At 44.0% G+C, this 25,391-nt stretch overlaps 1 protein-coding gene and 1 non-coding gene across 18 annotated transcripts in view; both read right to left on the bottom strand.

Annotated features, from left to right (window-relative positions):
- The window catches only part of ACVR1B (activin A receptor type 1B), a 45,782-nt gene that overhangs the window by 7,848 nt on the left and 12,543 nt on the right, over nucleotides 1-25,391 (bottom strand). For 7 of the 17 annotated variants that reach the window (XM_077952452.1, XM_077952456.1, XM_077952458.1 and 4 more), the window contains 6 exon segments: nucleotides 13,444-13,683; nucleotides 12,398-12,646; nucleotides 7,737-7,967; nucleotides 4,970-5,137; nucleotides 3,791-3,947; nucleotides 2,203-2,327 (listed from right to left, as the gene is read on the bottom strand). In XM_077952452.1, coding sequence (XP_077808578.1) covers nucleotides 2,203-2,327; nucleotides 3,791-3,947; nucleotides 4,970-5,137; nucleotides 7,737-7,967; nucleotides 12,398-12,646; nucleotides 13,444-13,683 — 1,170 coding nt within the window. 17 annotated transcript variants of the gene reach the window in all.
- Nucleotides 1,377-1,483, bottom strand: LOC114671254 (U6 spliceosomal RNA). The gene has a single exon (XR_003721128.1). It is a non-coding gene; the product is annotated as a U6 spliceosomal RNA (small nuclear RNA).

Raw genomic sequence — 25,391 nt, 5'->3', positions numbered from 1 at the left:
TGAGTAGCTGAGATTACAGGTGCCTGCCACTACACCCACCTAATTTTTGTATTTTTAGTAGAGACAGGGTTTCACCACATTGGCCAGCCTGGCCTCGAACTCCTGACCTCAGGTGATCCACCCACCTTGGCCTCCCAAAGTGCTGGGATTACAGGCGTGAGCCACCATGCCTGGCTTTTATGTCTGGCTAATATTTTTATTTTTGTAGAGATAGAGTTTCGCCACGTAGCCCAAGCAGGTCTCGAACTCCTGGCCTCAGACAATCTGCCCACCTTGGTCTCCCAAAGTGCTGGGATTACAGGTGTGACACAGTGCCCAGCCTGGGAAATATTTTTAAATAGAGAATTGGACTTGGTAATTATCTAAGGGGTAGTTACAGGCTTAAGTCCGAGATACTAAAATAGTTATGTGACCTTGGACAAATTTCCTAATTTCTCTGTGACTCATTTTCTTCATTTGTAAAATGGTGATGATAATAGCACCTACTTATTACTTACTTGTAGTAGTAAAGATTAAATGAGCTTATACATAGCAAGTGGTGAATAAATGTTAGTATTATATATTTAGCCTCAATCTCTGGATGTCATAAGAAGAAATAAACTTATTAACAGTTTAAGACCTGTGTGACCAGATTTTTCTTAGTCTGTTTTATTTGTTGTTTTTTTTTTTTATTTTGAGATGGAGTCTCACTCTGTTGCAAAGGTGGAGTGCAGTGGCTCGATCTCAGCTCACTGCAATCTCCACCTCCAGGGTTTAAGAGTTCTCCTGCCTCAGCCTCCTGAGTAGCTGGGACTACAGGCGTGTGCCACCACGCCCTGCTAATTTTTGTATTTTTAGTACAGACAGGGTTTCACCATGTTGGCCAGGATGGTCTCGATCTCTTGACCTCATGATCTGACCACCTTGGCCTCCCAAAGTGCTGGGGATTACAAGCGTGAGCCACTGTGCCTGGTCTCTTAGTCTGTTTTATCTGCATATACTGATCAAAATTTAAGAGGTCCAATTCCATTAATACTACCTGGGCACTATTTCCATAATTTGGATTTTACCAAACATGTCATAAACGGAAGCTGGAAAAGGGTATTAATATACAAAACAGTTCTGCTGGAAGACTTGCCAGATGTTTTCTAGATTAGATTTTTTTAATTTTTGTGGGTACACAGTAGATGTATATACTTATGGGGTACAACATGAGATGTTTTGATACAGGCATGCAATGCATAATAATCACATAATGGAAAATGGGATATCCATCCCTTCAAGCATTCACACTTTGTGTTACAAACAATCCAATTATATTCTTTCAGTTATTTAAAATGTACAATTACATTATTGACTATAGTCACCCTGTGGTGCTATCAAATAGTAGGTCTTTAAAAAATATGGAACACTTCAGGAATTTGCATGTCATCCTTGTGCAGGGGCCATGCTAACCTTCTCTGTATCGTTCCAATTTTAGTATATGTGCTGGCGACATGAGCACTACCAGTTTTTTTCCAACCACTTTCACTGCCCTGGAATCTCTTATATCACAGATAAATGGCTGAAGGTAGGGCTCTAGAGGTCCTGGAACTTGATCATGTGGCAGAGTATGTGGAAATTATCATACAATACTGATATACTAAGTTGACAATAATAAGTGTTTCTGCTAAATCTGATACTATTTCTTACTGGATTCTGTCATGAATAAGAAGTTGTAAATGCCAACGATTTTTAACCATGGGAGAAAAAACTCACTTTAAGAAAAATCTATGCACTTTTACAAATTTAGAAACTAGCACTATTATTTTAACAACGAAACAGCAAGGTTTCCCATGAATGTGGCTTGGGAGCCAATGCATTAGAACATACTGCTTCTGACGTGAGAGACCCCTGCATGAATCCTGTGCTATTTGCACCTGGGGCACTCCCTGCCACAGACTAATAAAACAATGTTTGTTTGTTTATAAAGCCAAATGAGACTTCAGAAATGGTTACCCTAACACACAACACTATTCAACAAGCTGATCCCCGAAGAATAAACACACCCTAAGCACAGCTGCCTCCAAGGTTCCACACCTTTGATGGCAACTTTAAACGATGATTCAGGCTCTGGCAACAGGCATCCAACAGGTTGTAAAAAGAAAGGGGGCAGTAAAACAGCTTTGGGTGATCTAGTGTCCTGGAATGGGAGGTAGGAACAAAGGCAAAAAAGAAAGGTACCTCCAGAATTGCATCTTCGAGCAATCTCCCAATATACAAGCCCGAGGGCATAAATATCAGCACATTTAAAGGAGTCAAAGTGTTTCATATTAATGGTTTCATCAAGTACTTCAGGGGCCATATATCTGCAATAGCAAAACAAACATGGTCACGCACAGAAAATGACGACTGCTCTCTTTAAATCAAAGTATTGATTCAGGGGCCCTCTGAATGTGGAAGAGTATCATCCTGATAAAGTCCCTTGGGGCAGAAGAAGTATACACATATCTTCATTGCAAACTCCCATGTTTTAGATTTGATTCTAAACACTTCAGCACAGATTTGGCAATACCAGGCTACTCTGATGTGTATCTCTATTTTTAACTATTAAGGTTTGTTTATTTGGCCAGGTGCAGTGGCTCACGCCTGTAATTCCAGCACTTTGGGAGGCTGAGGTGGGTGGATCACCTGAGGGCAGGAGTTGGAGACCAGCCTGGCCAACATCGCGAAATCCCATCTCTATTAAAAATACAAAAAATTAGCCAGGCATGGTGGCGGGCACCTGTAATCCCAGCTACTCGGGAGGCTGAGGCAGGAGAATCACTTGGACCCAGGAGGTGCAGGCTGCAGTGAGCTGCAATTGTGCCACTGCACTCCAGCTTGGGCAACAAGAGTGAAACTCCGTTTCAAAAAAACAGAGAGAAAAGATTTGTTTATTTGAAGCATGTTCTGACTTCTTGGCAGAACTTGTAATGTGGGTCAGAGAGGCAGTAACAGTACATAATATTTGGTTAATACCAGAGTCTTTCACTTTATTGAATGCAGTCACAGTGATGGGTTGAGCTTAAGTTTCATTCTGAACTTCTTTTGTTATCTTACCTGACTATAGATACGTCAAAATTAATTCTAGAGGTGGTCAGCGGCACCCTTAATGACTCTCAGTAGTAATTATGAGTAATTACTAGGATTCCAGCCACCCCAGCCCCCACAATAAATCAGGGGATCATCTTAATGAAATTCATTTAGATTCAGCAAACAGATTTCCACCTCTTCCACTCTATTAAAAGGCGGTCCCATTTCCAACTCATGAAGTCAATTTGCAATCACAGCTCCTTACTCCTTACCTCACTTCTGCATGAAGTGGGAAGCAAGCCCATAATCTTGAAGGGTGTCCCAAATCTCCACCCTAGGTTACCTCTGCTATAGTTTGGCAAATCTGCTCTCCAGTCCCTAAGCACAACATGCTCCCTGCCTCCTTCACGGCTCTCTGCACAGGAGATGGCAGTGTTTTCCCTCTTTCCCTAGCCACACCTGTTGCCTGCTATCCTTCTAAATCCTGCTCGATTGTCCTTCTCTCTGACCTTAATACCACCAACACCAATGTGCATACAGTTCATGGAGCTGAGCTCTCAGCACTTGTATCTGTTAGATGCAGTGGTGTAACTTTCCAATGTGGGGAGTGCATGTTCAATTCAACTTTCAGTGGGCTGAGAACAACGTCCTCGCCTCCTTTTTCGACACCTCCTTCTCCTGTGCATATGGGGAAACGGCACACATGGGATACTCAGTAGAAGCTGCTTAGCAAGGCCAGAGGCCCAGGCTCTCCTACCGTTTGGTCCCCACCCTCTGATTTGGGGCAATGTCGATGGTGTCAGTGACTGCATCGTGACGGACAGCCAGGCCCAGGTCTGCTATGGCACACATGCCATTTTTCTTCACCAGAATGTTCTTTGACTTTAAGTCTCGATGAGCAATTCCAGGCTTCCCTGGCAGAGAAAAAAACAGGGATCTTTACAGAGAGATGATATAAATGTTAAAAGCATAGACTCTCCAGCCAGACTGTATAGTTTTGAGTCCTGGCTTTGCCTCCTGCTAATCCAGTGACCCTGGAAAAGTGACTTTACCCCTCTGTACCTCAGTCTTCTCATCCATAAAATCAGAATGACAGAACTTATTTCATGGGACTGTTGTGAGGATTAAATGCATTCATGTAGCTGAGACCACAGAAGGACATGTGTATTTAGCTAATATTTGTATTAATATTTACTACTACTACTCGTCTTCCCTGAGCAAATATGCTCAGGTATAGAAGTGCTGAGGGACTGAAGGCAAGTTGCTACAATGCCTCCTAGTTCTCAGAAGGAAACAGGTCCGATGATGAGAACTGGCATTGCACAGGCTATAGGAATAGGACCCAACTTTCATGGGTGATTTTCCATTGTGGCACTGGTCAACCAGGCATCAGGGATCACACCTGCCTTTGGACAAGATCCAGGATGTCTCAAAGAGCTGACATGACAGTCAACAGGCAGCAGAGCTTCAGGTCTTCTTCCTCCAGGAAAACCTTCCCAGATTAGTAAGGCCCAGCATCTAATCCACCAAGTGGCCTTTAAGCCAGCTGTCCCCATCTATGAACATGGAAATCACTAAACTGATGTTCCCAGTACACTGGTTTATCTTTTTACTTCCATTTTTTCTCATGTCTACTGTGGGATTCTAAGATGATTACTCCTTCATAACAAATGACTACGTCAAGCCATTGATTGACAAGTAGCTGAATATTGATATCATAGGATTCCTGAGGGAGTTCTAAAGACAGAGGTGAAGGGAACACCCTGTAGATACCTCACTTAAGTGAAGCTCAAACCTCCTTTCCTTTAAATTAAACTAGAGTTCCTGAGGTCCAGCCCCAACTTCCTCAGTGAAAAGAAATTCTAGGAACTAAATCAGGATGATGCGGACCTTTCATGCCTATGTCACTTTGCCGCTCCTGCGCTAGTCCACTCACCTTGGGTGCCCACAATCTCCATGTGCAGGTGTGCCAGCCCACTAGCAGCAGACAAGGCCAGCTTAATCATCCCCTCAATTGTCACTGTGTACCGGTTCAGATAATCAAACAGGGACCCGTGCTCATGATAGTCAGAAACGAGCCACAGCTGTGTCCAGGTGCCATTATCTGCAGAGAACCACACATGAGTTCCAGAAAATGCGTAACTATCAGCGAAACGGTGAAAGTTGGTAAGGATGAGTGTGTACAATACAAAATCCAGTTAGACTCCCAAATTCACATTTCCCACCTCCACGCCCCCTAACGCCCCATCTAGCGTCCTTTCATTTATAGTGGTCTACCAGTTTGGGACCTCAGTAAGGACAGGGGACACCATTTCTTTCTTAGGACGGCTCCTGATTTCTTTTAGGTGAGCTGTAGGATTCTGAACATTATGTCAAATTAGAAGTATGAAATACTCAGGAAAGAGGAGGCATATGCCTAGGGAAAGTAACAGCTATCACCAGGTTTGTCTGCAGCACTGCTTTGATCCTGACCAAGACTTGCTCATGGGCACAGGAGAACCACAATGAGCTGGATCTACCACCACCAAGCAGGAAAGCCTTGGAGGGCCTCCTGTGTCCCAGCGATCCTCTGAACACAGCCCAAACACAGCACCTGTCTCATCTGTAATGTTTCTTTTCAGTCTGTTGTTCTTACCAGGCTATGGTATTTCTGTGAGAAGGAAAGATCTCCTTTATGCATTACTGGATTCCAGGCCAAAAAATGCTTTTCAGTGCATGAACAGCCCACTTCCAAGTATTCCCAGAGAGGCATCTCATCCTTCAGAGGAGCAATGGAAGGTAGAGTGCATACACTTTATTTTCTCTTTTACACTAGGGACAGCAAGGAGGAGGAGAGCAGGAGGAGGGAGAAAAAGAAACACCAAAGCCAGGAATCGAATTAAGCCACACCATTGTCAATAGGAAGATTGGAAATTGAGTTGAAATCTCCAAAATTCCAGGCTGGCGCTGATTCCAGGGCACCATACTATATATACACCATGTTAAAAAGGCAAGAACGAGGGAGTCCGATTGTTCCCCTTCCCTGGCCTTAATGTGGGTTTTGAAAGCCAGATCCCTACCCACACAAGCTGCCAGAATCAATAAAGGGAATGGATCCTGGAAACACACACATCTTCGCTTCTCTTATCACAAACAAGGGGCCCGCCCAACACACTGCTTCTCGCACTCTAACCAGTCCCAAAATCCTGAGCGCCCTCCCGATACGTTTGAAGACATGATTTGATCCTTTTAAAACATGTAAGATTTAAACTTTACCAAAAGGTGATAGTGTTTTAGACACTAACTTCTAAATTGCACTGTGCCACAGGAGCAAGCCATGTCACAACTGCTAGAGAGACCCTTCCACAATGTGAACCAGCCATTCATGGCATCCTCTCTGCACTCTGGGTGCCACTTCCCCTTCTTCCTGGGAGCTCTGTGAGGGGAGGGACTGTGTCTTGCTCTTATGCGTGATGGTCCAAGCAGCCAGCAGAGGTCTGGCCCACAGCAATCAATAAATGTTATAGAATTAATGAAAGAAATTATAATTACTACCCACTATCTTCAGAACGGAATACAATCCTCTCAGAAAGGCCCCTCACAATCTGGCCTCTGCCTGTCTCTCCACCCACAGCCATCCAAGTTACTTGCAGGGCCCCAAACACCTCAACTTCGCACAGGTCTGCAGTGCCCTTCCCTGCAAGGAAGGTTTTTCTTCCTGAACTCTTGCCACCTTTGTCTCCATTGGGCTCAGGTGTGAGTCAGCCCCAATTTGTGCTCAACAGAACAACTCATGTTTACCTCCTCTAATCACCCTTACTTGTCGTGCTTTGCTAGTCGATGATGTCCTCAAACATAGGGAGGTGCCTGGCACATAAAAGACTCAAAAACTAAAGCAATAAAAGGGATAGGAAGAAGGAAAGAAGAATCCTCAGGGACAGGACTGACCAAGAGCGGAGTCTGAAGGCCACTAGGCGACACTTTGTGGACTACAGGCTTTTCTGTCGTTATCCTTCCCTGCCAGGGTTGAGGCCACAATTCCTCATCCTAGTGATTTTTTTTCTTTTTTCTTTTTTTTTGAGACAGAGTCTCACTCTGTCACGCAGGCTGGAGTGCAGTGGCGCGACCTCAGCTCACTGCAACCTCCAGCTCACTGCAACCTCCGCCTCCTGGGTTCAAGCAATTGGCCTGCCTCAGCCTCCTGAGTAGCTGGGATTACAGGTGCGTGTCACCATGCCCAGCTCATTTTTGTATTTTTAGTAGAGATGGGGTTTCAACACGTTGGCCAGGCTGGTCACGAACTCCTGACCTCAAGAGATCTGCCTGCCTCGGCCTCCCACAGTGCTGGGATTACATGCGTGAACCACCGTGCCCAGCCCATCACAGTGATTTTCAAAATAAGCTTACGGAACCCCCTGCAGGAACTACACTGGAGGTGGGTTTGGGAGAGTGGAGAAAGAGAAATTAAGCAGGTAGGGTGAGGGGATGTATCTTGTTTATCTAAGAACTCCTTGTTTATTTGCTTGATAACCTGGATTTCTGTATAAGCTTTTCATGGAATAAAAGGCTCCACGCCTTAAGAAAAGCGTGGAAACCTTGACCTTATTCAAGTTCTCTTTCTACGGGTTACAATGATGAAGGCAAACAGAGCTGTGCATCCCATAGCTATGCACTTTCTCTGGCATCCTCCATCTGGGAATGCTGTATCCAAGCCCAGCCCTTACCTTTATTGTCAGCGGCAATAAATCCAAGGATGTTTTCATGGCGCAGCATGACTGTCTGGTATATCTCCGCTTCCCGGAACCAAGACCGTTCTTCACGAGAAGAGAATATTTTCACAGCCACATCACCACCCCTCCAGCGGCCGCGCCATACTTCCCCAAACCGACCCTTGCCAATAATCTCTTGTAAAACGATGGTTCGGGCCACTGTGCGCTGGACAAAGAGAGGTAACCCTGTGGACCAAAGAATGGGAAGAAACCTGACACTGCAAATTTGACAAATTTTCCAACTCCCACACTAACTGGCACAATGGAAAGACCCTTAACATGGTGTCTTCATCCTACACTGGTGCATTAACCAGGGAGAGCTGCTGCTGCTCCTGCACATTTCCAGGTAATCTACCAGAGGGCTGAGCCAGGCGGAGAGATGGGCAAAGAGTGAACACAAATGGGAAACGTGTATGATTAGCTACTCCTTATCTACGCAATTTCTCCTCTCAGTAAGCATAGATGATAGATTTGAACGTAAATGTTTGACCAGATTTACCGACTCTTCAGCCAGCCACCTGTGGGCCGATCTACCCACATCTGCTTTATTTTGGTGCAGGAAGGAAAGAGGGCAGAGAACATGAAACTGGAGGCTCATGTACTGGGGGCCACCTTCTGGCTGTTCTGCTTATTAGCCACTAGAGGGCAGTGCTGTGAGGCCCACGGGTTCCCACCTCCAAAGAGAGCAAAGCTCTGCTCCCAAGCACAACTCCAGAGGTAGAATGGAGGACTATCTATGTTTAGTCTAAGATTAATTTTACTGTCTTTATAAAACTCAACATTGCTTCATGTGACTCATTCAATGTGTCTCTATGTATCTAATCACCCTTACCATCACAACTGACTCTTTAACTCTCTTACTCCCACCCCCAAATTAATAAATATATTATTAATCCCTAGGTCTGGTAGATGGGAACTACCATTTACTGCATGCTTACTATGCATTAGGCTCCATGCTAAGGGCTTTACATAAATTATCTCACTTCCCCAAACCACCTGGAAGGTAAGGCACTGTTATCATCCCCATTTTATAAACAAGAAAACTAAGGCTCAAAGAGGAGGTTACGTAATATTCAAATTCATACAAGCAGTTAAGTGGCAAAGCAGGGCTTAAAATCTAGGACTGTCTGACTCTATAATCTATGCTTTTAATGACAACAGTATAGAACCACCAAAACGTTTCTCAAATTAGCCCCCGCCTCTCCATCTCTGTCCGCCTGTCCTACTTTTGGACCTTCTCTAAAAGACTTCCAACAGGTCTTTTGCCTCCCATCTCAGCCTGCTCTTGCCCTATGCACCCACACACAACCCGCCTCACCGCACCCTTCCCAAAAGAAGGCTGGTAGTGAATGAATTCATCCTCCACACCACTGCCAGAATTCCTTCCAAAGGAAAAAATGAACATTCGTTTCCCACATGGAAACTTTCAGTAGAAGCCCCTTACCTATAAGATAAAGGTCAGCCCTCAAGGTCCTCTACACCCGGGCCAGCCTGACTTCCCCCTGCTTCCCTAGCACAAGCACATCATGCTGGTCTCCTTATCATAAAGGTTCTTTAAACATACAGTGGACTTTCATGTCTTTGTCTTTTTACTGAAGATATTTTCATTGGCCTGGAATGTTCTTTGCCCTCTTGCCTCTCTTAAATTTAAAATTCCAACTCATTCTTTAAGACTCCTTTTTTATTTTATTTTTTTTGAGATGGAATCTCGCTCTGTCACTCAGGCTGGAATGCAATGGTATGATTTCGGCTCACTGCAACCTCCACCTCCTAGGTTCATGCAATTCTCCTGCCTCAGCCTTCCAAGTAGCTGGGATTACAGGTGCCCGCCGCCACACCCAGCTAATTTTTGTATTTTTAGTAGAGATGGGGGTTTCATCATGTTGCTCAGGCTGGTCTCGAACTCCTGACCTGAGGTGATCTACCCACCTCGGCCTCCCAAAGTGCTGGGATTACAGGTGTGAGTCACCGTGACCGGCCTTTTGTTTTGTTTTGTTTTTTGAGACGGAGCTTTGCTCTTGTTGCCCAGGCTGGAGTGCAATGGCATGATCTGGGCTCACTGAAGCCTCTGCCTCCCAGGTTCAAGCAATTCTCCTGCCTCAGTTTCCCGAGTAGCTGGAATTACAGGCATGCGCCACTACACCCGGTTAATATTTTGTATTTAGTAGAGACGAGGTTTCACCACGTTAGTCAGGCTGGTCTCGAACTTTTGACCTCATGTGATCTGCCCACCCCGGCCTCCCAAAGTGCTGGGATTATAGGTGTGGCTGCCCAGCCTCAAGACACCTTTAAATGTGCCCTCCTCTGTGAGACTCTTCCCAACAATTCCTGTCTCTCTGATCCAATCCCGGAGTCAGACTTTTTTTTTTTTTTTTTGAGACAGAGTCTCGCCTCTGTCACCCAGGCTGGAGTGTAGTGGCGTGATTTCGGCTCACTGCAAGCTCCGCCTCCGAGGTTCACACCATTCTCCTCAGCCTCCCGAGTAGCTGGGACTACAGGCGCCCGTCACCACGCCCGGCTAATTTTTTGTATTTTTAGTAGAGACGGGGTTTCACCGTGTTAGCCAGGATGGTCTGGATCTCCAGACCTCGTGATCCGCCTGCCTCGGCCTCCCAAAGTGTTGGGATTACAGATGTGAGCCACTGCGCCCAGCCAGGTCAGCCTCTTTCTAATCTGTCTAAAACTATATCACCCAGAAGGTATTCAGTATATACTTATTTAAATGAATTGAAAGTCATATGAGCAGCATGGACTTACTACTTTAAAAACCACATCATTAGAAACCTAACACCTTGGAAGCTCTGCATATTCTGAATGAAGAATATACTAAACCACTCAGAGAGAAATAGTTATTAAACATTTTGCTACAGATGACTAAACAACTACCATGGCCCTTCCCTTGTTTCAGCTGGTCTGGGTCTTAAAAATACTTTGGAAAACCCAATTTACCCTCCTCTAGCAGCAAATCAATTCCCACAGTCAGCCAGGAGGTTCTAACCACTGCCCTACCTCTTTCAACAAGGAACGAGCCCTAGATTTCTACTGTTTCTAAAAATATGCAGCTTTTAAATACATCCATCATTTTGGTGCTCTCTACTGCAGAGCTTAATAAAAGCAAAGCCACTGAAATTCAGGAGATGTCACAGCTCAAAGTACTCCCGTGTCAAGCAGAATGTCTGGGCATGACTGACGGCATAATTTCCCCACAGAACAACAGTCTTGTCCCACGTCAAGGAAACATATAAAAACATGCAAAAGTTCTCACAAATAAGATCCTCTGTGTTGTAGCTAGAATGGCAACAGTGATGTTTGTGGATGTTTTTTCTTTGGTAAGAACGGACTTGAAGTCAAGAATTTGAGACTAGCCTGGGCAACAAAGTGAGACCTTCCACAAAAATTAAAAAAAAAAAAATTGCCAGGCTTGGTGGCACATGCCTGACATCTCAGCTACTCAGGAGACTAAGGTGGAGGATCTCTTGAGCCCAGGAGGTTGAGGCTGCAGTGAGCTGTGATTGCACCATGGCACTGCAGCCTGGGCAACAACAGAGTGAGACCATATCTAAAAAATAAAAAATAAAAAATAAAAAAAAGGAACGCAATACCACTGTCACAAAAATAATGGTTTATCTTCATTAAAAAAATTCTTTGCGAGGTGGGTGGATCACTTGAGGTCAAGAACATATGACCAGCCTGGCCAACGTGGCGAAACCTTGTCTCTACTAAAAATACAAAAATTAGCTGCTGTAGTGGCGCATGGCTGTAATCCCAGCTACTCAGGAGGCTGAGGCAGGAGAATCACTTGAACCTGGCAGGCGGAGGTTTCAGTTAGCAGGGACTGTGCCACTGCACTGCTGCCTGAGAAACAGAGCAAGACTCTGTTTCTAAATAAATAAATAAGTAAGTAAAAAAATTCTTCTGCATTCATGTTCACATTTAACAACTAGCTGAGCTATATACCCTGAGACCTAAACAACCCCAAGCCCTTTTATCCTAAATTCTCGTCTTATGCCAAGGTCTAGTGTTTGGTTCATTTTCCACATCTGAGAAAGACTTGGTCAACAAAAGGCAGTACAGGAAATAGTGCTGATGCTATGCTGGAGGCCCACACTGCCTTTATTTTCACCCCCACCAAAAACCCTTGGGCAACTGGTACAAGTCAATGATTCACCAAATCCCAACTCTAAGCTTTACTGGATGTCCTTAAACTCCCCTTGTGGTTGCTCAGAGATCAATGATTAGCTGTCACCACCTCACAGGAATCTGGCACACTCCTGTTTCTCAAAAGGGGCCCTGAAATTGAGCACTCCACTGCTCAGGTGGAACCAGCTAAATTTTAATAGATGTACGTACAGTTGCAAAGCTTAGAGAGGCAGAACTTCTGTAGTGGATAATTGTGTACTAGAACTTGGGAATCCCAGAGAATGAGAGATTTTCTGTGAACCCATTATCTTATCTTATTACACGTCAGACTCCAAAAGAAGGGGAACTAGGAAACCAAATGACTCAATGCTGGCAGAAACAAATGCAGTGCCCCCAGCCTTCTCTATAAGCACTCTATCCTTCTGGGAAACTGATTAAAGTCAACCACAGACACTATGCCCTGGAGAACTCAGTACCTGAGCCAGACCCTGAGGTGGAGAGATCGTAGACAAGATCCTGGAGCGTCTTGTCTTTGGAGAGACACATCTCACATGAGGGATCTTCCATGTCCAGTCTCTGGCGGTTGTGATAGACACGCTGATGATAGTTAATGACAAGGAAAACAATGATGATGATGAGGAACAGGAGGAACACCGGGCCGGCGATGATGCCTACCAGCTCCACTGGGCCCCACATGGACGGGTGCTCAGGCTCCTTGAGGTGACCTGGGTCAAGTGAGAGAGGAGAGGGAAAGAATGAGAAGTAAAAACAAGGGAAAGAGTAAAAACACCTCCCTCAAAGTGAAGAGTGAAAAAGAACCCTTTCCCTGTTGACATGTTCAGGCTCCCTTGATCTCTCTGATCTTCCTGGGCTAGTCTGTCTGCCTAGATGCTCTCAAATGCCCAACTTCTTTAGTTAAGGCACCTCTTTCCAGTCAAAGCCACAACCCACTTTGTAATCTCACGCATTTCATGATACTATCCCCGCCTCAGGCCCCTACACAGCTGCCTGTTTCTGCTCTTTAACTTTCCACAGCTCCCCTAAGCTCCACTCTAGTTTCTCTCCTCCTCCTGAATGGAAGACTTGCAAAAGGGTGGTATGTGGTGCTTCTCAGCTTTGGTTACTGGCCTTTTTCTATTCTGGTCCCTTCTCACATCTGACCACCATCCTCTCTTGAGGAGTCACCTTTGCTCAGCTCTAGGGCCATCTCTTTCCGGATCAGTCCCACATCCTCCCGCGGGGATCCCTGCCTGGTTCTTCCACTCCTCACCACTGCCTATGGCTGCTCAGCCACTACTCAAAACACTGCTGGCACCTCTGGGACTAACTTGAAAATCTGCTTCCTCCCCCTCTAATCTACAAAAGCAACTCCTGAGAAACCCCAGCCTTTGTCACCTTCAGGAGCATCCGAAAGGCATCTTTATCGTCAAACCAAGCAAGTGGGCAATGGTAGAAAAAAATGAAGCGACGGGGTGCCCTACCTCCAAGCTGAGCCACTAGTCCAACAAGGGCATGCACTCACCACTGGGCACCCTCAAGTCGATCCTGTTGCAGTAGTCAGTGTAGCAGCAGTGGGTGTTGCGCAGGTCCTCTGAGCTCAGGCAGTAGAAGGGCTTCCCGGCAGGGACCAGCTCCACTTTGGGGATGCAGGTGCGCACATGGTGCTCCATCCCATCCAGATTGAAAATGGAAACCATGCAGGCCCCATCTGTCTCACACGTGTAGTTGGCCTGGAGGCAGCTGGTGCACGCACACAGCAGAGCTGCAGGAAATTGGGGAGCAGACATTGACATCAATGGTGAGATCCTTTGCAGGTCCTTTTCCAAACTTAGAATATAATCCGTTAGCATACTTGATGTTCCAAAACAGTTTTTATAGAGATGGGGCCAAACAGATACCCTTAACTGAGCACAACTTCACCTGTTTATTGAGCTTTTGAGGCTCCGCTATTATCCTCTAAGTGCTCTACTTTATGCCTGTGAGAGACAGAGGAACTACCTTTTCTTCAAATTGAGATGCCTGACAAGAGGAAAGCATCTTCCTTTTGGAGAATGTGGGGCTGCCCCCCACTTCATGCAGAGCCACCTAGGGTTCCTGGAGCTATCACCAGCCCTATCTCCCCCAGCAGGAACCAAGCACGCCCACGGCTTCCTGCAGCATGCATGCTCTCACACATTCTTTTGCTGCAATGCTTTTTTCCTGCCTAATTCTTACATATCCTTCAAAATTCAACTCAAATGTCACTTCTTTTGAAAAGCTTTCCCTGACCACTCCATTATCGTCCTCCTGCCTTTAGTAGTCCAAGTCAGGTGCCCCTCATTCACGAGGGCACAAAGGATATCCTCCAAAGAGGAGAACTTGAGTGCCTCCCTTGTGAAGTTATTGTGACAACTAAGTGAGATAATGCATTAAAAGTGCTCAATACATTTAACCCATCCTGAAAGGCCCCTGGATAGCATGCACATGCGTTCATGTATGCCAGTGTGTGCACACACAATTTTTTTCAAACAGGCAGTGTACACAATCACCTCTGGGATTAATGAGTTTTGCTGGGTAAGTATCATACATAAGTGTGTCCCATTTGACAGGAAATTACTGCAAATGAATTTGGCGCCTCTGAAAGCCTCTTCAGCAGCCCTGGAATCTGAAATCCTTTATTTATTCAACTAACAAGAATAGCACAGACAGCAGCAGTTGGTTCTCCCCAACACTGTCTTCCAAGAGACTAACCTAGCTCTGACCTCTTGGCATGGGCAGGAGTGTTGCTTTGCCCACTAGAACACTGAGGTCGGGGCTCGGAAGTGCTGAAGGAGGCACTCACACATTGAGGGGTGAAGGTGGTGGGGGCCCAAGCGAGTCCCAGATCACACACTCAGTCAATACTATCTGGATAACAAGTGGCAATGCATTCACACTGTGGCCTCTGGAGATGAGACACTTATGGGCAGTCCCATGAAAAGCTACCCTGTCATAACTCACTGATTTAGGCTATACATAGTCTATCTTTGTCTCTTCCTCCAATATTCTGAAAGTCATCTCTTGGCTTTTCAAATCCAAAGACAGATTCTAAATATCTCAGTGCCCAACCCCTCCTTCCTCAGGCTTTCTATAAATGAGCCGATTCCTTGCTAGTCCCACCCAAGGAAACCAAGGAGGCAGTCCTGGCAGGTGGACAGACAGTGTAGACAGTGCAGATCTTCACTTATGGCCTGTTGTATTTTTTCACGTTTCATCAGATCCCTTTCTTCTGGGAGAAATTCCAAAACATGCAGCCTCTTGCTTAAGAGTTTGGGTAGTGGTATTTCTTAAAGTCAGAACATTTAAAGTAGGTGCCCATTAGACTAGGATCTAAATCATATAAGGGATTTTTGGCCGGGCGCGGTGGCTCAAGCCTGTAATCCCAGCACTTTGGGAGGACGAGACGGGCGGATCACGAGGTCAGGAGATCGAGACCATCCTGGCTAACACAGTGAAACCCCGTCTCTACTAAAAATACAAAAACTTAGCCGGGCGAGGTGGCAGGCGCCTGTAGTCCCAGCTACTCGGGAGGCTGAGGCAGGAGAATGGCGTGAACCCGGGAGGCGGAGCTTGCAGTGAGCTGAGATCCGGCCACTGCACTCCAGCCTGGGTGACAGAGCGAGACTCCGTCTCAAAAAAAAAAAAAAAAAAAAAAAAAAAAATCATAAAAGGGATTTTAAAAAGTAAATTTCTCCTGAATTTTTATTCTAACCCGTTTAGACACAAAAAAGACTAAGGAATCTCTTCATTTTCTCTTCCAAATACCTTTGTTTGCTCCCTCTCTTATTCTTTCTGCTTTTACATTTACTTCTGAAAGTCTCAGAATACTTGATCCAAACCTCTTTTACTCACGCTGGAATCTTGTTAACTCAAGAAAGCTAACTCCCATTCCCCTTTGTGGCAGTGGGGACATTCAGGCACTTTAAAAGGGGTTCCCTATGGAAAGCACACCTCTCAATATTTGTGTTGTGGTGTCCAACAAAGAGAACAACATTGGTTCTATTTTGGGAAGCAAGAAGGGAAAAGTAACAACTTCAAGAGAGGACTATTCTGAGCACAGTGAGACACAAGCCCAAACCCACAGTTGCCTTTTAGAAAAGCACTCACTCCAGAGCCCACCAATTAGAGGGACTGAAGAGTCAGGAGCCTCTGCTTCCAGATACTTATGCTCCTTTCCTTAGTTCACAACCTCTTTCACAGTGATTCATTCTGGAGAACGAACACACCCACACGTGGCTCATTATTTTTGGGAAGTACTTAAACAATCTTGGTGTAAGACAGGAAAGAACAAAAGTGGTGAAATCTATGCTAGACAGGACGAAGAACGGAACTGGGGGCTGGGCCATGTGGGTTTGTGATAAGGCGCTGAGTGAGTCCCTGAGCCTATCTGGGCCTCAACTACCCAACCAGAAAACACTGTTTATCTTACAGAGATGGTATGAAGATTAGCCAAGCAACTGCTAAGAGCTATGGGTCTTCTGAGAAAGGCCACTCTACACATATCTGTGTCTAATTACATATTTTACAGAGTGAGAAGTCTGAAAAAGATACATTTCAAAGATAACTACCACCACTGCCCATACCCCTGAAAAGATCAGAATTACCATCACTAGGAGTCACAGTGGGAATCATAGCAGGAACAGGTCAGAAAGGCTCAAATGCCAGCTTTAATATTAACCACATGACCTTGAGCAAGGTATTAACCTTCTTGCACTCTGTTTCCTAATCTGTAAAGTGGGGCTGTTAATATGCAGTGTTAGGCAATTTTGTTGCTGTGTGAACCTCACAGCATGTACTTACACAAACCTAGACGGCATAGTCTAAGTGGTGTAGCCTCTTGCTCCTAGGCTAGAAAACTATACAGTAAGTAACTTTACTGGATACTGTAGGCAATTGTAACACAATAAGTATTTGTAGCTAACATAGAAAAGGTGAAGTAAAAATACAGTATTATCTTATGGGACTACCATCATATAACAACAGTGTGGTCCATCACTGACCAAAATGCTGTTATGCGGCACATGACTGTATTTCATAGGGCTACGTAAGAATTACATGAAGAAATATATATCTGTTTTTTAGAGACAAGGTTTTGCTATGTTGCCCAAGTTGGACTTGAACTCCTGGGCTCAAGGGAACCTCCAGCCTCAGTTTCCTAAGGAGATGGAACTACAAGCATGTGCCACCACGCCCAGCTAATGTATTTTTTAAAGTACTTAACAACTAGTAGAGATTCAATAAATATTAATCCCCCCCTCAATGTAAAACCTAAAAACAAAACAAAAAACCACCACCCAAGTGAAAATGTGTCTCCTTAACCACTAATTAGGAAGTGGCAAGTTTCAGTAAGAAACTGCTGTTCAAGTTTCAGCTCTGTCAGGAACTAGCTGCCTGGCTTTGGGCAAGTAATTTAACCTCTTTGAACCTCATTTTTCTCATGATTAACCAGAAAGAAGGGACTGAACTATATGACCTCTAAAATCCTTTCCAGCTATGTTTGAATCTAGTTTTGTTTTTAAGTTTACATTGTTTGATCACTGACCCAACACTGGACAATTGTTTTGTTTTATATGCCTTTTCCTAAACATCTTTTAAATACAGACATTTTGGCTAGCCTTCTGTTAACATTCATTTTCCACTGAAACAAAAGTGACAATTATAAAAGCATCTAAATTTACTGTAAATCTCAGTTCATTAAATCACACACACTAAATTAAATTCTCTCTGAAAAGCTAAATCTGGACTAATGATAACAGCCCCTTAGAATCTGTTTCATAGTGACTCATCAGGTTAAAAATTTTACACACCGTGTATGTAAACAATACATACCTAAAACTCTCCTTATTCCAAGACGGAAGAATTACGTAGTAGAAATAACACAAATCAGAAAACCAAATCACAGGAGTAACAAAATCACTCTACACATAAACCAGTTAGGAAGTGGTCAGAACAAAAGCCCGACTAGCATAGACTTTTGTCATTAACAAGTTAGTCAAATTTAAACTAAAGACAAAACCACCTTGGCAGGGTTTGAACATGGTTCCAAAGTATGATTGGAAGGTGGTTTGTGGTAGGATGTAAATGCAAATTTGATTCATGAGACAGGCTGTGTTTCGAGTAAGGCTGACAAGTTCCAACCTGGGCAGACTGTCTAGCTCCGTGTTACAGAGGCGCCTAACACAGCTGGGCCTCAGAAAATACAGGCCACTCAGTGACACCATAGCCCAGCTAAGAATTCTCAAAAACTGCCACACAGGGTCAGACTCACAGCCATTCAGCCCAACATCCCGCCTCAGACCCTCACCAGGAGCAGTGTGGGAGAGTGCAGTGCGATGGCGCCCCCTGTGAAAGGAAGAGGCACGGCACACAACATCTAAGTTTGTCCTAACAGATGAAGGTCCAGGAGTGCACCTAAAACTCTTTTGAAGCTACAGTAATTATGAATTTTAACTTAATTACTACTTGTGGATAATTAATTTCATAAATTTAGTACTGGTTGTGGAGCACTGTCCTGTTTAGGTACCCTAGACTTGACTCTTCCAAATTTCACCAGGCAACCTTCTAGTTCTGCCCTTTCACTTCGTGATTTTATGACTTTATCATAAACTGATTCTCAGCACTCTTTCCGGATGAGAAATTCACCAGATAGGCCAAAGCGATAAGAATAGCCTAATACAACCATGATTACTTTAATTATTCTTCCCTGGCCCTTATCCCAATCCCCTTCAGTTTCTTTGGGATAGAACAAAGACCACAACTCTACCGAACTATGATTGCAGGATCAGAGACACCAGTTTTACATTCAGGTAGGGTGTTTTCAGTTTGTTTCCCGTAAGAAAACACTGTGTAGAGCTACGCTGTGTTATTGTATCAAGAGTTTTCACTTTCATCCTCTCCTGTGATCCCCACAGGAACTCAGGAGCTGAGGCAGGTATAGCTGCCTCACTTTATGGATAGTAAAGCCTCGGAGAAGTTAAGGGGCTCACAAGTGGTAAACCAGTAAAACGATGGGGCACATCTCCAACTCAGGTCTCTAGGGTCTAAGTCCCATCTTTTCCCCACAACACCACACAGCATTCTACCACACTCTTTCTGACAACACTCGGCACACAGAGTCGGCAGGGCCATGGCCACACTAGGAACACCTTCATGTGATCAGATTCAGCACCCTGCAAATATCATTCGCATCACTCTGAACACATTCTTACCCTCCCCGTATCAAATGCACTGTTGGTTTTCTGACCAAAGAGCCACACCATGTCTTCCTGCAGTTCATCTCCAGGGATTTAGTGTGTTACAGCCTGGGATAACAATGCCACTGGAAACCTCAAGGTTTCACCATGAATTCCTTACTTCTTATTGGTGACTCTACCAATATTATAGAAGTGGTGCTTTATCCCTACTTTATTTTTTAAGACAGTTTTTTTTTTTTTTTTTTTTTTTTAAATTTTCTTAGAGACAGGGTCTCGCTATGTCGTCCAGGCTGGAAGTGCAGTGGCTATTTACAGGTGTAGTCATAGCTCACTGTAGCCTCAAATTCATGGCCACACACGATCCCTTCCGCCTCAGCCTCCTTAGTAGTTAGGACTACAAGTGTACTCCACCACACTGGCTAAGATAGTTCTTTATACACAGTGTAAATTCCTTTAATTCCTTTGTGACTTTAAAATAACTACCTGTACAGACTTTATTAGGGTCGTTGAAAGTCCAGATAAAGTCTTTCTCTTTATTCACAAGCATGCTTACCTCTATAAAAAAATTTCAAATTATTAGCCTGCCTGGGCTTTAGAGAAACCATACTGCCACCTTCTCTCGAGTGCGTAATATAATGTTTTCTTAGATTCAGTGGCCCTAACTTTTATTAGGTCTCACCAGCATAGCAACGAGGGTCTCTCTGGAAATATCTTTACACATATAAGAGTAACAGGTCAATTTAACAGTCTTCTGGCTGTGGTGCCACTTAAAGAAACAGATTATGTTCCATTCACCTTTGCATCTCCAGGGCTGAATTCTAGTAGGTCCACACTAAACATCTGCTCAAAAATGGCCATTTATGAAGACAACATTAAAGTCCTTTGAGATGGGAGGAAAAATAATATTGTCCCAGTTACTATGGCCATATAACAAATTACCCCAAAAACTTGTGGCATCAAACAACCATTTAATCTATGCATGGATTCTATAAGCCAGCAACGTGGGCAGGGCAGCAGGAACAGCTTATCTCTACTCCACAGTATCTGGGGCTTCAGGTGGAAGACTCCAAGGCCGGGGGCTAGAACCATCCGAAGGTTTATTCACGCTTACATCTGGCGCATGATGCTGGCTGTTGGCTAGGGGCCTTTATTCTTCTTGATGTGGTCCTCTTCAACTACAGGATGAGCATCCTTTATCCAAAATGTTCGGACCGGAAAGTATTGCAGATTTCTGATTTTGGGGGATTTTAGAGTATTTTCATATACATCTGACTGGGCATCCCTAATCTGAAAATCTGAAATCCAACATGCTCCAACGAGCATTTCCTTTGAGCACGTTGGTGCTCAAAAATTTTTGGATTTTGGAGCATTTTAGATTAGGGATGTTCAACCTGTAGTCCCTTTGTGTGGGTTAGCTTAGGCTCCTCAAAGCATGACAGCTGCCCTTCCCCAGAGCAAGACACCAAAAGGAAATGAACCTGGCAGAAACTATATTATTCTAGCAGCCTAGCCTTAGATACCACAGAGCATCACATCCACCATAGACCATAGATCAAAGCAGTCAAACCTCCGCCCAAATTCAAGGAAGGGACATGGGTAGACCCTGCCTGTTGGAAGGAGTATCAAAGTCACATTGTAAGAAAAATATGTGGGATGGGAAATATAGTTGCAGTCATTTAGGAAATACAATTTGCCACAAAGACCCACTTCTTTAGGTCTAAAACATCCCATATATTTATCACTACTTAAATTCAGAATAAAATAACATTTATTACAAACCAACTATGAATGTAAGATTGGTTTTATACCTTTACCTTGAGAGGTATCTAACACCTACAACTTGTCCACTTCGAAATAATTTGGGCTTGTGTGTTTCCATAGCATGCTTCTCAGTACAGATGGAAGAAATCATTCTCTTTTTTTGAGATGGAGTTTTGCTCTTGTTGCCCAGGCTGGAAAGCAATGGTGCAATCTCGGCTCACTGCAACCTTTGCTTCCTGGGTTCAAGCAATTCTCCTGCCTCAACCTCCCAAGTTGCTGGGATTACAGGCGCCTGCCACGGCGTCTGGCTAATTTTTTGTATTTGTAGTAGAGACGGGGTTTCGCCACGTTGGCCAGGCTGGTCTCGAACTCCTGACCTCAGGTGATCCACCCAACTTGGCCTCCCAAAGTGCTGGGATTACAGACGTAAGCCACCATGCCCAGCCAGAAATAATTCTTTTAGTTTCTCTGCTACCTCCTCTATCACTGAGAGCACCTTCAGGGAGATATAATTACATAGGGATTAACAGCCTGGGCTCTGAGGTCAGACAGCCTAAGCTTAAATCCTGGTTCACTTGTTAGCTGAGCAACATGAGTCAAGTTTCTTAGGCTCACAGGACTCGGGCTGCCCAATTAGAAAATGGAGAAAACTAAGAGAATCAACTTCATAGGATAGCTCTGCGGAATAAGATAATCAGTATATAAAGCTCTTAGCCAAGTGCCTATACAGTTAAGTGTACAAGCAAATGCTAGACATTCCCACTAGCACCAGCCACCGATTCTCTAGCAGGTTTCCCCCAACCTTTAATTTTGTTTGTTTGTTTGTTTGTTTGAGACGGAGTCTTGCTGTGTCGCCCAGGCTGGAGTGCAGTGGGGCGATCTCGGCTCACTGCAAGCTCCGCCTCCCGGGTTCACGCCATTCTCCCGCCTCAGCCTCCTGAGTAGTTGGGACTACAGGCGCCCGCCACCACGCCCGGCTAGTTTTTTGTATTTTTACTAGAGACGGGGTTTCACCATGTTAGCTAGGATGGTCTCGATCTCCTGACCTCATGATCCACCCGCCTCGGCTTCCCAAAGTGCTGGGATTACAGGCTTGAGCCACCGCGCCCGGCGTTTGTTTGTTTTTGAGACAGCGTCTTGCTCTGTCGCCCAGGCTGGAGTACAGTGGCGAGATCTCGGCTCACTGCAAGCTCCACCTCCCAGGTTCACACCATTCTCCTGCCTCAGCCTCCCAAGTAGCTGGGACTACAGGCGCCCGCCACCACACCCGGCTAATTTTTTGTATTTTCAGTAGAGATGGGGTTTCACTGTGTTAGCCAGGATGGTCTCGATCTCCTGACCTCGTGATCGGCCCGCCTCGGCCCCTCAAAGTGTTGGGTTTTAGTTTTTAGGATGGAGTCTTGCTCTTGTCACCCAGGCTGGAGTGCAATGGCACGATTTCGGCTCACTGCAACCGTTGCCTCCTAGGTTCAAGATATTCTCCTGTCTCAGCCTCCCGAGTAGCTGGGATTACAGGTGCCCACCACCACACCCAGCTAATTTTTGTATTTTTAGTAGAGACAGGGTTTCACCACATCGGCCAGGCTAGTCTCAAACTCCTGACCTCAGGTGATCCACTGGCCTCAGCCTCCCAAAAGTGCGGGGATTACAGGCATGAGCCACCATGCCTGGCCACCTTTAATGTTTTTAAGTGCCTTTAATTTTTTGTCATTGATATTGGAATCTTCTGCAAGTTACATTTTAAATTGCAGTTTCCCACAATATCATTATCATACCTAAAATAACTGACAATAGCCTTAATGTAATCAAATATCCAGTGTTCAAAAATCCTTTATTATCTTGAAAAAATTAACAGCTGGCTCAAATCCAGATCCAGGAAGGGAACGCTGGCTCACACCTGTAATCCCAGCACTTTGGGAGGCTGAAGTGGGAGGATCTCTTAAACTCAGGAGTTCAAGATCAGCCTGGGCAACATAGTGAGACCATCTCTACAAAAAGTAAAAAAATCAGCTAGGTGTGATGGCACGTGCCTGTCATCCCAGCTATTCAGGAGGCTGAGGTGGAAGGATTGCTTGAGCCCAGGAGATTGAAGCTGAAGTGAGCTGTGACTGCATCACTGCACTCCAGCCTGGGTGACAGAGCTAGACTCTGCCTCAAAAATAAAATAAAATAAAATGAAAATCCAGATCTAAATGAGGTTCTTTCACTGCACTTGGCTGAGAGATCTCCTAAAACCTTTTTTAATCTATAGGTTCCCCCTTAGATTATAGGTGCTGTTATTTTTCCTTGCAAGTTATCTGTTGAAGAATCTAGGCCATTTGTCCTGTAGTTTCCCACATTCTGGATTTTTTGGGTTGACTCTCCAAGGTGTCATTTAACATGTTCCTCTCTCCTCTGTATTTTCTATAAGCTATTAGCTAGATGTAGAGGTTTGATCTGATTCAGGTGCAAATTTCTGGCTAGAATACTAACAAGTGATGAATACCATCCCTACCATACCTCGCAAGGCACAGAACTTCCAGTTGTCTTTTTGTGATGTTAATGATTTCTTTTTTTTTTTTAGTAGTGTTTTCCTCTTCTACTTTTCCAGGTCCTGTGTAGGCATTCCCCTACCTCCACACTCCCCTCCTCCAACCCCAACAATATCAGCTACACAGATTTTGGCATACACACATTTTTAGTCTAGAAAAGACTACGTTCCAGACTACTTGAAATTTACTCTGTAATCGATTTCATCCAATACTCAAGATTAAATTCAGTGTATTTCCTTAAGTAGTTCTAAGACTGCCTATCCTAAGGATGGGTTCTTAACCAAAACTGCTATATCCCTCTCTTGTTCGTGTTTGGATAACCAGTCTGTAATCACTGACGTCGCCTAATTCTGTGGTTTCTCCAAGCTCATTATCCCAGTCAGGTGGTCTGCATCATATCTCTCCTAGCCCAGCTATACCATCCACATAAGGAAAGGACCCTGAGTGATGTCACATGGTACTGTTTTTATCTAGTAAAGCTTCTACCTCCCATTGTGCTTTAATGTGGCCGCATCCTCCCCACAGGTCTGTACTCTAGTATCTCCAACCTACTGGTTGTCTTCCCACCCAGGTGCTGACACTGAATCAAATACATCAAAAGCTCTTACTTGCTACTAAGCATTTCAATTCCAATATTTCATTTTGAGGAATTCTACTTGGTAGGGGGGTCCAAAACTATAAATGTTAGTTGTGCTATTATGAATATCATATATCAGGTTTTTTAAAAATATATTTTATTTTTACTACCTTTTTTTCCCTGCTTGCCAAAGTAACTAACCCGTGTTTCCTTGTTTAACAAGAATTTCAACCACCACAGAAATATATAATGTAGAGGTTGAGCGCCCCTTTAATTCCTGCCCCAGAGACAATTACTACTACATGTTTGATGTATATTCCTTCAGGGTTTCTTAGGCATACTATTTTTCAAGAGGAATTTTTTTTTGCAAATTGATACTGAAAAACTGAGAACTGAACTTGTCCACCAACATAAATTAAATTACACTAAAAATGTGAATATATGATCACATATTATATGTAAATTATATACATCAGATGAGAGTCAATACAATCCCTATCAGAATCTCAGTGGCCTATATGTAAATTATATACATCAGATGAGACTCAATGCAATCCCTTTCAGAATCTCAGTGGCCTTTTTTTTTTTTTTTTTTTCCGGAAATGAAAAAGCCGATCCCAAAATTCATATGGAATTGCAAGTGACCCTGAATAGTTCAATCTTGGGAGAAAAAAAATAACAAAGTTGGAGAACTCATACTTCTTGATTTCAAGCTTACAACAAAGCTACAGTTATCAAACAGAATGGTGCTAAGTATAGACACACAAATCAACAGAACAGAATTGAGAATCCAGAAATAAACCCATACATCTATGGTTAACTGATTTTCAACAAGAGTGCTTAGAACATACAGGGGAAAGGAAAAGTCTCTTCAAAAAATGGTGATGAACAAATGGATAACCACATGCAAAAGAATGAAGTCAGATCCTTACCTAACACCACGTGCAAAAATTAACTCAAAATAGATCAAAGACCTAAATGTATCAGCTAAAACTTAAAATATCTAAAACTCGGAAGAGGGGTAAAACATCATGACCTTGGATTTGGCAATGGTCTGTCAGATATGACACCAAAGCACAAGCAACAAAAGTAAAATGGATAAACTGGACTTCATCAAAATTAAAAACCTTTGTGTATAAAGGGCAATATCAAAAGAGTAAAAAGAAAATGGACAGGAGAAAATATATGCAAATCTTATATCTGAAAATGGCCTAGAATCCAGAATATATAAAGAACTTTTCAAACTCAACAACAACCAGATTAAAAACTGAACAGGAGCCATGCATGGTGGTGCATGCCTGAGGTCCCAACTATTTAGGAGTCTGAGGCAAGAAGATCATTTAAGCCCAGGAGTTCAAGGCTGCGATGAGCTATGAATACACCATTGCAC

Source organism: Macaca mulatta, chromosome 11 (assembly GCF_049350105.2).
Source record: "Macaca mulatta isolate MMU2019108-1 chromosome 11, T2T-MMU8v2.0, whole genome shotgun sequence".
NCBI classification, from domain to species: domain Eukaryota; kingdom Metazoa; phylum Chordata; class Mammalia; order Primates; family Cercopithecidae; genus Macaca; species Macaca mulatta.
This window is presented reverse-complemented; position numbering and strand designations above follow the sequence as displayed.